This window comes from Athene cunicularia, assembly GCF_003259725.1.
Source record: "Athene cunicularia isolate RWA chromosome 6 unlocalized genomic scaffold, athCun1 chr6_part1, whole genome shotgun sequence".
NCBI classification, from domain to species: Eukaryota; Metazoa; Chordata; class Aves; order Strigiformes; family Strigidae; genus Athene; species Athene cunicularia.
Window position 1 is genome coordinate 1,723,700 of NW_020799105.1, and position 15,659 is coordinate 1,739,358.

Below are 15,659 nucleotides of genomic sequence, written 5' to 3' on the forward strand. Positions count from 1 at the left end.
GGTCGCAGGGAGCATCACGAGCAAGCTGTCTGTATCCATTGCGGTATTTCTCTGTATATCTTTTGTTTTGTTTAGTGTTATTACTGTTTATTGTTGTTATCATTGCTACTGTTGTTGTTCAGATTGTTTATCACACTGTTGTATTAAATTTCCTCTTATTTTAACCCGGGGTTTGTGCCTCACTTCCAGCGTGACCGGCTGAGGGTGGGGGAGGGACAACGGCAATGTGATCTCCATTCCCAGCAGGGCTTAAACCAACACAGCCTCTTTGGCTGGGAGGTGAGCAGATTTGCACCTGGCTGCTCCGATGCTGGGACAATGGAACCAGTGCTTTTGAAATGGAGGGGAGAGAGGCCAAGCAGCTGGGATCTTTGGCCAAGGATGCTGGCATTGATAGGGAAATAGGGAAACAGGCTCAAACCCTCAGCCTTTGGAGGCGACTCCTGCTCAGTGTAAGGGAGAGGCACCCCTACAAGGATGATATCCTATGTCACCTAGGCAAATGGACCAACATTGAGAAAGGCATCCAGAACCTCAGGGAACTGGCTGTGTTTGAGATGATCTGTAGTGATCTGAATGATGAACAGTCACCCATGGACCCAGATCAGGCCCCTTGCACACACCTGATGTGGCAAAAGTTCCTGAAGAGCGCACCAGAAGCACACTCGAAAGCATTGGCAATAGTGTCCTGGCGGACAGACACCCAGACTCTAAGAGTGCATGGAGTGGTTGGCAAGCTCCGGCAATATGAGGAAAATCTCCCTTCATCTCAACATTCATGGATCTCAGCTGTGGAGGAACTGTCTCAGAGGATCCAGAAAATGGAAGAGGACATGTCCTACATTCCACCTGCACGGGCTGATGTCTCAGCCATTAGAAGTAAATGTTTCCCCACCCAAGAAAAGGGCAGCAGAAGGTACACACCACGAGGCACCCTGTGGTTTTTCCTCCACAACCATGGAGAAAACATGAGGGAGGTGGGATGGACAGCCCACTGCCGCCCTAGCTGCACGAGTAGAACAGTTGAAAGGGAAGACCATCATGAAAGGGGAGTCCTCCAAGAAAAGTGCAGCTCCAGTGTCCAGTCAGAAATCCCCCAGGCAGAATAGAATGGCCAATGTTATGTCTGACCCTCTTGAGGGGACCAGTAAATCATTCTTTCAAGAAGTGAGTGATGATGAGCAGGATTAGAGGGGCCCTGCCTCCAGCCAGGTGGAGGAAAGGGATAATCTGATTTACTGGACAGTGTGGATCCAATGGCCTGGCACATCAGACCTACAAGAGTATAAGGCTTTGGTGGACACTGGCGCACAGTGCACCCTGATGCCATCGAGCTACAGTGGGGTTGAATCCATCTGCATCTCCGGAGTGACAGGGGGATCCCAACAGCTGACCCTACTGGAAGCTGAAGTGAGCCTGACTGGGAAGGACTGGCATAAGCACCCCATTGTGACTGGCCCAGATGCCCCGTGCATCCTGGGCATAGACTATCTCAGGAGAGGGAACTTCAAAGACCCAAAAGGGTACCGGTGGGCTTTTGGTGTAGCTGCCCTGGAGGAGGTTGAACAGTTGTCCACCTTACCCGGCCTCTCAGAGGATCCCTCAGTGGTGGGGCGGCTTAAGGTTGAGGAGCAGCGAGTGCCGATTGCTACCAGGACGGTGCACCGGCGGCAGTACCGCATCAACCGAGATTCCCTGGTCCCCATCCATCAGCTGATCCGTCAACTAGAAAGCCAGCAGGTGATCAGCAAAACTCATTCACCCTTCAACAGCCCTATATGGCCAGTGAGAAAGCCTAATGGCGAATGGAGGCTAACTGTGGACTACCGTGGCCTGAATGAAGTTAACGCCAGCAATGAGTGCTGCAGTGCCGGACATGCTAGAGCTCCAGTATGAACTGGAGTCGAAGGCAGCCAAGTGGTACGCCACGATTGACATTGCTAACGCGTTCTTCTCCATTCCGATAGCGCCAGAGTGCAGGCCACAGTTTGCGTTCACTTGGAGAGGCATCCAGTACACCTGGAATCGATTGCCCCAGGGGTGGAACCACAGCTCCACCATTTGCCATGGACTGGTCCAGACTGCACTGGAGAAAGGTGGGGCTCCAGAACACCTGAGTATATTAATGACATCATTGTATGGGGGGACACAGCCAAGGAAGTTTTTGAGAAAGGGAAAGAAGATAATTGAAATCCTCCTGAAGGCCGGCTTGGCCATTAAGCAAAAGAAAGTTAAGGGGCCTGCAAGAGAAATTCAATTCCTAGGGATAAAATGGCAAGATGGGCATTGCCACGTCCCAATGGAAGTGATAAACAAGATAACAGCCATAGCCCCACCAACAAAAGGAGACTCTGGTCACTGTTGAGTTCTGGAGGATGCACATCCCGAACTACAGCCTGATTGTGAGCCCTCTCTACCACATAACCCATAAAAAGAATGATTTTGAATGGGGCCCTGAGCAACAACAATCCTTTGAACAAATTAAGCGGGAGATTGCCCAAGCAGTAGCCCTCGGGCCTGTCCAGGAAGGGCAGGAGGTTAAGAACATGCTCTACACCACAGCCAGGGATAATGGTTCTACCTGGAGGCTCTGGCAGAGAGCACCTGGGGAGACCCAAGGCTGACCTCTAGGCTTTTGGAGCCGGGGATACAAAGGCTCTGAAGCTAATTATACACGAACAGAGAAGGAGATACTGGCAGCGTACAAAGGAGTTTGGGCTGCCTCAGAAGTGGTCGGCACTGAAACACAGCTCCTCCTGGCACCCTGACTGACAGTGCTGGGGTGGATGAATCAAAGGAAAAGCCTCCTCCACACATCATGCAACCGATGCCACGTGGAGTAAATGGGTTGCACTGATAACACAACAGGCTCGAATAGGGAACCCCAGCCGCCCAGGGATACTAGAGGTGATTACGAACTGGCCAGAGAGCAAAGATTCCGGGATGTCACCAGAACAGGAGGTGACATGTGCTAAGGAGGCCCCACCATATAACAAGCTGCCGGATGAGGAGAAGTGATATGCCCTGTTCACTGATGGGTCTTGTTGCATCGTGGGAAAACATCGACAATGGAAGGCTGCTGTGCGGAGTCCCACACGATGAGTCACTGAAGCTGCTGAGGGACAGGGTAAATCGAGCCAGCTTGCAGAGGTGAAAACCATCCAGCTTGCTTTGGATATTGCTGAGCAGGAAAAGTGGCTGAGGCTCTACCTCTACACCGACTCATGGGCAGTGGCAAATACCCTGTGAAAATGGCTGCAGCAATGGAAACAGAACAACTGGCAACGTAAAGGTAAAACTGTCTGGGCTGCTGAAGTATGGCAGGACATTGCAGCCCGTGTGGAAAACCTCGATGTGAAGGTGCGCCATGTGGATGCCCACGTACCCAAGAGTTGGGCCACTGATGAACATCGACACAACCAGTAGGCAGACCAAGCTGCTAAGATTAGAGTGGCTTAGGTGGACTTGGACTGGCAGCGAAAAGGTGAACTGTTCATAGCCCGGTGGGCCCATGAGACCTCGGGCCACCAAGGTAGAGATGCAACATACAGGTGGGCTTGAGATCAAGGGGTCGACCTCACTATTGACACCATTGCAGAGATCATCCACGGATGAGACGTGTGCTGCAATCAAACATGCCAAGCGGGTGAAGCCCCAGCAAAACGGAGAGCGATGGCTGAAATACAGATATGGAGAGGCCTGGCAGATCGACTACATCACACTGCCACAGACCTGCCAAAGCAAGCACCACGTACTCGCAGTGGTGGAAGTAACTAAAGGAGGGCTGGAAACTTACCCAGTGCCCCACGCCACCACCCAGAACACCATCCTGGGCCTTGAAACCCAAGTCCCGTGGCGACACGGCACCCCAGAGAGAATTGAGTCAGACAACGGGACCCACTTCCGAAACAACCTCATAAATGCCTGGGCAGAAGAACACGGCATCGAGTGGGTCTACCATATCCCCTACCACGCACCAGCCTATGGGAAGATCGAGCGCTACAATGGACCATTAAAAACCACGCTGAAAGCATTGGGAGGTGGCACCTTCAAAGTCTGGGACATGCATCTAGCAGAGGCCACCTGGCTAGTCAACACAAGAGGATTTGCCAGTCGAGCTGGCCTGGCTCAGTCAAAACCTCCACATGCTGTAGATTGGGATAAAGTCGTTGTGGTGCGCATGAGGAATATATTGGGAAAAATGGTCTGGTTTAGTCCTGTGACAGGCAAAGGTAAAGGCAAACCCATCCACGGGATTGCTTTTGCTCAAGGACCCGAGTGTACCTGGTGGGTGATGCTGGACAATGGAGAGGTCCAATGCATACCACAGAGGGACTTGATTCTGGGTGAAAACATGCCGTGAATTATGCTGTGCCTTTGTAAATTGTTATTTTGTTATTGCGAACTGCTAAATGGCAGCTGGACACGACGCAGATGGTATAAAGCGGTGGATTATGTCCTGGTTCAGCTAGGATAGGATTAAGTTTCCACAGCAGAGAGGGGGAAAGGATCTCCAGCCGGGATATTCATACCATGCTGACATCAGGTCCGGGCATGGCAGAGCGGGAACATTTTTTTCTTTGTGGCTTTAGTTGCGGGAAGCACGGGGCTGTCTGTAACCATTGCGGTATTTCTCTGTATATCTTTTGTTTACTGTTATTGCTGTTTATTGTTCTTACCATTGCTACTGTTGTTGTTCAGATTGTTTATCACACTATTGTATTAAATTTCTTCTTATTTTAACTCAGGGTTTGTGCCTCACTTCCAGCCTGACCAGCTGAGGGTGGGAGATGGGCAACAGCAATGTGGTCTCCGGTCCCGGCAGGGCCTAAACCAACGTAAGAAGTTACCAACACTCTGAATATAGTGTGAAAAGATCTTTGCCACCTGAATGCTTTTCCATTAGAATGTGCTAGGTCTTCAGGGTTGGATAACCACAGAAATAGCTTGCAATATGCAAGTATACATCTTTCCCTTCTCTATGTGCAATAGGATGTCACGCACAGTCATTTGTATGCCATGTTCTGGCCTGAACCCTACCTGGTAGGGAGATAAAGCCTTGAGAAAAGACCTTGATCACTAAAACCCTTCTGATCAAGAAAGAAAAGATGCGGCACAGGTGGTAATGAACTAACTTCATACATCTCATGGAGAGCTTCCTGCACTGTGAATACTTGGGAAAAAAATCCTATTCTGCCTACTGGAGCAGCATTAGTTTTCTCTGTGTAGCTGGAGTTGACAGTGCTTTTAAGAGTACTATAGAAAGCCCATGTTTCCACGGCTGAGGATTTGAAGACCATGTTTCAATATTGTTAGGTATACAAACATGAGAAAACAAAGAAATGTTTCTATTCCTATAATCGAATTACTTTTCTGATTCTCTAGAGAGGTCCATCCAGAAACCGTATGTCCTTTCTTTCAAGGTTTGTGTATGTTTGGATTTTTTTTTTAAACACTATTCTGCCCAAATGTTGCTCAAGGTTCCCAAGGTAACACAAAGACAATGAAGAATAAACCAGCACCTTGCCATTTTTTAAAAAAAGTTCTGACATCTAGAACTGAAGTGGTACAAGCACTGCTGTAGAACATGATAAGGAATCACCTAGACTACCTCCCTCTTCAATATATATTTGGCATTAGGCATTCACATTACTTAAGGTTTTTTTCAGGTACACTTTATTCTAGAATAAATTTTTGGCTCATCAGGTACTTCAGTTCCCTAACAAGCCACAATCAGATATAGCCAAATCCGCAACTGTGGCATGGAGAGCTTAGAATTATATTCAAGGAGGCTGCTGTACAATTTCATCTTAGGTCTTTCTTTAGTGGAGATAGAGATCTGTACATAATAGGATACAATTTATGTCCTTAATATATTCACTCAATCCAAACATCAAGTCCTCAACATTTGACATTCTGGTCAGACTGGGACTTCTAGATCTTAAAGCACTTTGGGACAATATAGGAACAAGCACAAATTACAATCTACAGTTTGGGACTTAAACAAATCTGCAACTTTTAAGCATTATGATGAGACCTCTGTGAAGACAGATTGTACTAGTGGTACTTATTGGTGCATTTTGCAGTTGAGGAACTCAATCCATGTTGTTTTCAAAGACTTAAAAACATATACTCCTTAGATCTGAACCACATTGATAACTCCTCTTGCCATAAGTAATGCATATGCCATTATGGGCATTCTGCCCAGCTCTAGATTTCCCACTATATGTGTGAAATATTTTGGTTTCCCTCTAAACCATTCAAAACCTAGACTTAGATTCAAAGTGTGCATTCTATGTCTACATTCAACACCTTTCCAAACCAATTTTGGTATCAGCTCTTCGAAAGTATATTGAATGTATATTAAATGGATGACCAGCTCACTGGACTAAGTAAAGAAATAGGGCTTTTACTTCAATAAAAGCAGATCTGTTTCATTATCAGACTTCTGTATTTTGAAGTCAGGCAGTAAACACCATCTAGATTTTCAGCATACAGGTATATCTATTTGACAAACTATGACTACTGCCATTTTGAGTAGTTTAAACAAATATTAAAAAGATTAAAATGTAACAGAATTTGAAATGTCTATACTATATTGTCCCACTGTAACACCATGATCAGCACAGTGAGAAGTCATGAAACCTCACACTGCTGTAACACACACAAAGAAATAAATTTATTTAGAAGTGTTCTGGCTGATTCTTAGTATGTAGTGAACACGCTTACAAGAAATGAGGCTTCCCATTGCAAGCATAGGCAACTGCAGTCGAGTCCTCCTCCAAAATCAACTTTCTACCTACCACCCATCCATCATAGTTTGTACTTCTTCCTGCCATCCATTGTGTCTGATAGAAACAAAGATGATGTTTCCCAAATTAGATCAGACTTTTGTAAAAACAAACATGCTGTACACATGAAAGAAGCACGTTAGAGACATGTAATCCAATACTGCACAATTTTGATAACTATCCTTTATGTATTTCAGCTATATAAATTGCATTTTTAAATATTTTTAACAGACTGCACATTACAGAAAATTTGAGGTATAACACCAGGAAACTGTTTTAAAAATAATAATATTTAAATTTGTTTCTTCCACTTCTAGTAGAAAAACTGATAGTGGCTGTAACTGAAATATGCAACCACTATTTGAAAAGAAAAATACTAGATGAGTTTTCCAAGTATTTACCTGCTTTAGAGATAAGCTTTCACATTTGTACAGTGTATCCAGACTTTATGTTAGGAGGGGCCAAATATTATTTACACAAATGCCATGCAATATGTGAACCATGTAAAAGAAGTAGAAAGCTCTTATCAGAACTATTGAAATGTAATCTGGATTAAAATGAAGTCAAAATAAAAGAAGATAAACAGCAAAGAGCACAGTAATATTAAGAGATACCCAGGAAAGCTCTCATGTGAGTTTGACAGTTTACATATTACTCCAGTTTTCACAGGGGTCAGCTTGGCTTTTTGTTTATTTTCATCTCTCTCTCTCTCTCTCTCTCTCTCCATATTCATATATTTATGTATAGATGGTAAAATACTACCAAGTGAAATTTTGTTTCAGATCCATATTCTTTGCTCATTTGTGTTTTTTCTGTAGTGCTACTGTCATATCCTAAACCATATTTCCTGTAATGTATCTCATTGTTCTACAAAATGTACATTTTTATTTAAACATTTTTCAAAAATTCTATAGAGATATTCATTAAAAGAAGCGATTCAAGTTCAAGAGAGACCTTTTTCAAATATAGTATCCACATTGAAGAGATGAATCTGGAAGGTCTCAATGCTTCTGAAGACTGATGCATCTTCCCCACAAGACATCACTGCTCCCTAGGGCTCAAAATGTTAATGATGGACAGCAGTTATTTTTTCTTCTCTGGGCAGTTTGTATACATTAGGTGTTTTACCAGAATTTCTGCAATTCCTCTATTAAATTATTGGCAGCACACTACCACATAATGTATATTTCTATAACCTGGGTAGCTCAATACTCTCAAAGCTCTAACTTCATAGTTTTAAGATTGAATTTAAAAAATCCCAGGACAGATCAAATCCTCCTTATCATGTTATCATTGACTTTGAGAGCTTACACACTTGACAATAGTATTTTGTCTGTGAGACCAGCAGAAACTCTTTAAAGAATACTACTGACAGCATAATTTTTTTTCCCTCTGATTTTGTTCACTGTGTTCTTATTCAATACACCTGCTAAGTGCAAAGCTCCTCCTTGACACCCCTGCAAAGGACAAATACACTCACATGCTTTTATGTCTTAGGGCCAAATTTACATTTCATGCTTTGTAGAAGGAAATAATGCTGCACCAGATACCAATACCACCACCCACAGCATCAGCAAAAATGTTCCTGTGCATTCTTCATAAAAATATGCCCAGTTCAGATTTTACCATGGCAGCAATCAGTAAAACCAGCAACTCAAATCCAACCCACAGAATCCCGGCATTAACCAGAAATCTAGCCAAACCTAGTACAGCAATGATCGCTAACTGCTCAAGAGACACTCTTGGCAAATTTCCAGGGTCCCAAAACTACAAGTTACTCTGCTGATTTTTATTTATTTATTTATAGAGTCAAAAATAAGTGCAGAGATCATAGAATCTGCAGTTATTTTTATTCTCCTCAGTAGGAGGATTTTGCTTTAGTAGGAGGTAAATTGCTCTCTGTTTACACTGTCTGTAATAAAAGCCTGCAGTTGAGCAGCCTTGTCCTCACACTGCAATTACAAGGAGAAGGTTTTCATGGTTTGTGCTGTAAGACTCTGCAGGCCACAGTTGGCCTTTTGGCCACAATTTGATCGCCCTTCACTTTCGTAAAACCATATATTACTCATCTTCAAATCTCCAGAAGAGTCAAAGTATGGGAAAATTATTTACTAATCAAGTGCATGCCCAGCCCTTGCAGATAATTAATTTTTATAGATCACTATCTATAAGTCAACACACTAGAGGCTCTGATTCAGCAGAGTACTTAGGCAAATGGTGAAATATTTATTCTGAATAAACTTAAGCAGGCACTAATTGCAGGAATATAGAGAAGTGACTAGTCATGAATGGACTTAACCATCCATCTGAATACTCTAATGTATTAAGACCTTGATTTGGACAGCATTTTATATGAATTTATAGACAGTTGGAACACAGAGAATACAGTGACTTGCTTTTACAGATGAAATTGCACAGCAACTACCAAATTGTGCATGTTGCCAACTTCATTAAAACAGAGAAAGGTACTGCATTTCTTGCTTTGTTTTGGGTTTTTTAAATTTTATTTTACTGTAACGCTTTAAGAGCTATTTAAAGTATAAAAACTTAATAGTGTTTCACTGCACTCTCTATTCCACTAGAGGTCAGCCTGCAACAGAACCCCAAGCAAACACCGTAACTGCTGCACACTGGTAGCACTGACATTATTTTCTTTCTCTATTTTGTCTATTAGAAAGATTTCTTCAGAGCAATAACTTAGATCTCTCAGTAAAATAGAGCAACAGGAAGATATAATGGTGCATTTCATTTATGAATGACCTATAATAAATTACTATGAAGTATTCCAGGTGCCAAATGAGAATGCTTTGTCTCTCCATGAACTATATTTCACATACTTTAATTTGGCTGACACATAAAACTCATCTGACATTTTGCAGGTATTTCTCTGAAAGGATATTTGGTTCTTGTTGAGCGTTAAGGTATGGAGGTGGGGTAACCTGGGTAACAGAAGGTCATTTCCGAGTAGATTGTTGTCCAAGATCAGCTCTTCCAAGTAACTGAATGTTTTCAGTCCTTCTAGTGACCTGCAAACGACAAAGGCAACAGGAAAAATGATACTCCACTAAATCAGGGAGGCCATTATGAGCTAAAATAAATATTTTAACCTTCCCTTTCAGGAGTGGGAATAGTTTTGGTTTAGGCCTGTCAGAAGAGTGAATGACAAGCATTAGTGGCAAGGGGAGTGCTGGCACTGCAACACATCCTTCACATGCTGGCAGGATGAAGGATGGGGGTCACTTAGTGAGTAGCCAGGATCCAAAACAAAAGGCTTCAGATATGGGGCCTCCAGGATGAATTTGTCAATGTCTTGTGCCTTCAGGCACCCAGCCTTGCCTGACCCTAACCTCCATTCCCAAGATAAATAACTCTGTCACAGTTCACCTTCATTCCCTGGACACAAATTTAAGTTGTCATCCATCATTTCTGCCAAGAAATATCATACCCCACTAACAATAATAAATACAACTTCAAGTATCATTTCTTAGCAGTTACCTTACATGCAATAATAGGAAATGGAGAAGGGATTTTTTTTTCCTTTTTATTAACCACTTAATTTGCTTCTTGAGTCCCTGCAAACAAAATAAAATGTTGTCTACAAAATAAAATGCAGAATTACTCCAGACAGAAAAGGCATTTGCTGTCTTTTGGGAACTTACTGTCCCACTGTCAAGCCACAGGTCAGACTGCAGAGAGGAGCTTTAAAAAGAAGCATTTCACAACATGGAAGTGCAGATGATGGCTTGTAAATAAACAAGATTCTGAAGGTATTAATTCTTCTGATAGCAAAGTACAGGGAATAAGCCTAAAAAGAACACTCTGATACCTTGTTAGGGCATCTATTTCAAACCTAATTCTTATTGCTTGGACATTCCAACAGGAAAAAACAACACCACACATTAATCAACTAAGACACATGGTATACAGAGCATACACACAGACATGCATTCACAGCTCATACACCTACCAGACACCTAAAGATATGCTGAGATTGTATGACTTGACAGCTGATCTACTGTGCCTACCAGTGGGAAGATCATCACTGTATCTCCTGGCTGTTTTATAAAATGTGATGAATAAGGGAGATGCAGTCTATACTATTTATTCAGTTTCAAATGACATTTATACCAAGGGGATTTCCTTACCCTCCCCCAGTTTTTGGCAAAGATCAAAATACAGCCAAGGCACCTGTTAAAGAGTTCTACAGACACTACTACTGGAGGAAAATACAAGTAATATTAGAAAGTACATGGCTTGTAGATTAAACAATTTAATATTTGTCTGTCCAACAAAACCAAGATACTGCTTTTATAGATACAATGTACTGATCACTTATAAATCACAGTTAGAGGGTTCAAATAACGAAAAGAAATCAAGTCTGTGACCTTTACATTGGGTACTGTACTATTTGAGTAACATTTGCACAACACTGAAAGAGTGTATTTCAGTCCAAGGACTCCAAAGCACTCACAGTCTTGACCTGGTGTTCTGAAAGGGAAGTACAACTATTATTAATGCCATTTTGATGCCGGGCAGCCAGACCTGTAGAAAATTTGCCATGCCTACACCCCTATGGCCTATCTATATCATTACAATGCATTGAGACTAGTTTCTGAAACTGAACGAACTAAAGCCTCTACTATAAGGATTATACTGAAACAACCACCACAGCAATAGCTGCACTTTCTGCATTTGCCTTTAACAAGCTGTTTCAGAAAAACTCGATTCAGCCTACATAAACTGTACACCGTTAAGAGCTGTGCTAGCATGCTGTATTAAGCTAGGTATTTAAACAAAGGCTCACAACAGACTTGATTTTGCCACAGTCAAGATCAGAAGAGAGATCAGCAAACATTTCACAGTGCTTTCCCCCAAACACCTTTTAAAGACATAACCCAGAGAAAGTAGCAGTGAGTTTATCAAGCTGTTATGAGTTTTCATTTCAGTTTATTTGACAAATCTAGTTTAGCAAATTCCCCTTAAATACTCTTTATTATATAAATAGTGGATTATTTCCAAACTTCACATTTCAGTGTAAGACTTTGACTTGCCAAAGGAGTTCAGAGAAGGCCACCTCCTTGTCAACACCACAGAGCCTTATGGGATGTTAATAGGTCCTTTGTGAAACAACATTGCTTGGGCTCTGGTCAGTGTCAGCATAAAAATACACATTGTTCCTGAGTTATGTTATGCAAATATAATACTCTTATCATGAGAATCAGCAAATTGTTGGCAACTGGCAAGGAGAAGAAAGCACACATCCAAAGTGCTGCAGGGGAGGCATAAAACAAAATGACAAGCCATGAAGTGGGACAAAAGGCCTTGAAACACTAGAGGGAGTTGTCTATTGAAACAGCCTTTCTTTCACAAGCCTGGACTGAACACGAGGGTACTAGTTTCATAGATAGGCAGAGAAAATTGTGCGCAAATCTCCTTACACCTGTCTGGTTTTGATAATTTTTGCCATGTAATGTTATTAGCTGCTCATTTAAAAAGGAGCCGAGTTACACAGGGGGTTGCTTATTAATTGTGGTTTTCATGTCATCAGAGCAGTGTGCACTTGGTGATTTAATCACCTAAATTCAAAGTCCATGGAGATGGGAGGAATTGCCACAGTAGAGAGAGAGGGTGTAGCTATTAACATAAATTTACATCCATATGTTATTTTGCTATTTACAGAATTCTTATTTTTTCATCTTAAACAGAAGAAAAAACTAGCACCAAAATGAAATTGGTAGGACAGTTGGTAAAGAAACAAAACAGGAAAAAATGTATTTGCTATCATTCAGTGATACTGGTTACAGAATTCAAGGCAACAATCTCTACCGTCATAATATATAAGGAAATATTGCCCAGCAGTTTTACTCCACAACTGAAAAGTTTTAAGTACAATCCACACAGTAGGTTTTAGGGTACAAACTTCAGCAAGTCCCATAATTTCTATGTGCCTCAATTTCCCATCTGCCAGTGGGGGATAAGAAAGGATTGACAATCGTGGAGTAGTATATAGAAAGCATTTTTGAGAAGCTGAGGTAGAAATCAGTAAAAAAGGCTGGAATTTTTATTTTTAATGACTGTAACATAATCATATTAATGTACTCCAGGTATTTCCTTATGAGCCCATCATAGAAGAGGATAGGACTGCATATGTATCCACAGCATAGCAAGAAGCACACAAACACCCTGAGCCGAGTATAAAAAGATGGATATCCCCCAAGAAAGAGAACCAAAAAAAAAAAAAAAAAAAAAAAAAAAAGTTTTCCTCTATTGGTATATTAAAACAAACACACAATCTTACCACCACAATACAACCAGCACTGAAGGGGCAGTGGCAAGTACTTGTTTTCCCTGGTTTCAAAAGGCTAATAAACATCACTAAGTGCATTGCAGGTTGCTTTTCCCTGCTCTAATGACATGAAAGCTGCCCATTATCTCACCCACAGGTACCATCTCAGTTACCTCATTGCAGGGCTCACACTCGGTTCCCAGAGGAGAGCAAGTGCTGCCAAGAGATTTCCATTGCAATTTCCAAAGTCACATCAAACCGACAAAACATCACAACGTATTCAGCGCCGCCTCATTCAAACAGAAAAAACTTTAAGTTTCCACTGTAATTAACCCTATCCTCGTTAAGATAATTATGATCAAGCTTCCTGTCACAGCTAATATCACAGCATCATTGCCTATGGCTCATGCTTTGCCCTCATTAGCTTACAAAAACACTGCACTAAACAGGAAACTGACTCCCTCTGCAAAAAGACTTAAGATGTTCTGTAAGCAGACAGTAAATAATCCTTTAGAATACAAAGGTCTCAGAACTGTCATTTTATCCAAGTCCTTCAGCTAATCAGTATGATTTCTTCCAGCTTTCTTTTCCATAATTCATTCATGGTTTGTAAGAGAGTTTAATCATAAAGGAATGTCACAGAAGAGGGGTTTTTTCTCTATGTATATGCATGGCAATTGTCAACTACACTATTTCACTCTGGTCCCTCTGGCCTGACGACGATTTGGTTACAATGAAAGTAAAGAACAGCTCTTCATTGTGGTAATATTTGACAGTGAAAACATGATATTTTATAAATGAAAAAAAGCAGAAGCCTCTCAAGTAATGGACAAACCTTGGTACTCTGCAGTTGTCCTTGTTCAAAAGAACAAGCTGTTCAGAAGTATATGCTGAAAAAGAAGTGTTCCTCACATTTTACCCCACCCCTCCATTAATAAGACAGCTGTCTTATATCTAATGACTTTTTCCTCCTGTTTAACAGGAAAAGAGAGAGCAGTTAACAATATGTAAATGAGGGAGTTTGGCTTTAGCCTTGAAATTGATTTGCACTCTGTTGACAAGAGATAGCCATTACAGAAGTTAAACACAGAGCTGCTACAAAACAAGAGCTTTTCAAAATATCTTTTTTCTTGCCTTTTATGTTTTAACAGATTACAGGAAAGCAGAATCAACATGAGAACCCTAGTACTAGATAATTTCAGTATTTAAAGAACAGAAATGTAATTTCTGTTTCTCCAGCACCTGCCAGCTAAGGAGCACAAAGCATTTTTTTAAACATTAATGAATTACTCTTCAAAAACCTGCTGAGCTTAAAATTCCATTTCGTAGTAAAGCAGAGAGAGGTTAAGTGACTAACAAAAGGTGACCTCCAGCAATTTTCTAAGAGACAAGAAATAAAACCCAGAGCTCCTGACTTCTAGTCCTTTGACTTAACCTCACCAAAACAAAACAAAGAGCAATATATAAATGCTATATATATAAAAATACAAAACAGACACATGTATAAGTTTAGATTTTGCATAATTCCCCGGGAATGCAAAACATCATTGCAGGTTTACTTGGTTTGATTCCTGTTCAATTTTAAATTCCATTTAATCTGAAATATAGTATACAAATAAAGGGAAAAACCTAAGTAATTTCCAATTCTGTTCTGATGGTGAAAGGGGTTCAGCGAATCTTCTGTGCAAAATCCCTCAGGCTGAGGCCTCTGTCAGAATTCTATTCTCAAACCTGCTTTGAGGGGTTCTGCTCTAAACACACCTCTCACCTGTGAGTAGAGAAAAATAAATAACCCATTTTGAAGTAACTAGAGTGGCTAGAATGTAGTTCAAATTCCAGGGAATAAAAAAAAAAAAATAAAAAAAATCTCACTATTATAATCACAAAGCCACTGCAAATCGAAGGTTTATTTATTTCCTGCACACAGAGATAGTAATCACAGATAAACTGCAAGTAACGCATCAAAAAATGACCTCTATACTATTGAAGCATAATAGCTTTTCTTTTCTGCAGTCCTACTCAGTGTTCATACTCACTTTTCTGCATGACAATACATCCAAAAAGAAAACAGTATGTAATGGATAGTTCTGACATGATTTCTGGACCAAAGCAGAAAAAAAATCCCCAAACTGTCACAGTGAAAAGTAAAGAACCTCCAAAATTTCTAGTGTGGGCCAACTCCCAAGTTAGACCAGACAAGCCATGAAACAGGAACCATGAAATTCAGTTCAATGAGGAACAAGTTTACCAATGTTTCCAAAACATTAAATGCTTTGATTTGAATAACATGAGAGGGAACGTTAGTATTTTGAAGGCTATCTAGAGGTAGCATTTTGCATCACTTCCAGACAATCTGTTTCAAGTTTTCTGTTGCTAGACAGAAAATATGTGGAAGCAGCTCTTTGAATAAAGCTTAAGGGGAACTTGTGAATATGGCCAGCAAAAGAAAAAATTGAAAGAAAAGAATGAGCAGAATCATTAAATACCTGTGAAGAATATACCTCTATAAGAAAAGATTAGACCTGTATTATGAACTAGATCTACAATTAGTTTCTGAGTCTTCATATAAAGGTCATTCTTCA

General features: G+C 41.2%; 1 protein-coding gene across 1 annotated transcript in view; it reads right to left on the bottom strand.

Moving 5' to 3' along the window:
• LRMDA (leucine rich melanocyte differentiation associated) overlaps positions 1-15,413 on the bottom strand; it is a 313,798-nt gene extending 298,385 nt beyond the window's left edge. The window contains exons 1-2 of the mRNA XM_026851051.1: positions 15,326-15,413; positions 9,691-9,817 (exon numbers count right to left, since the gene is read on the bottom strand). Coding sequence (XP_026706852.1) covers positions 9,691-9,817; positions 15,326-15,366 — 168 coding nt within the window. The 5' untranslated portion in view covers positions 15,367-15,413. The remainder of the gene's footprint in view (positions 1-9,690; positions 9,818-15,325) is intronic.
• Between the last annotated feature and the right edge of the window lie 246 nt (positions 15,414-15,659).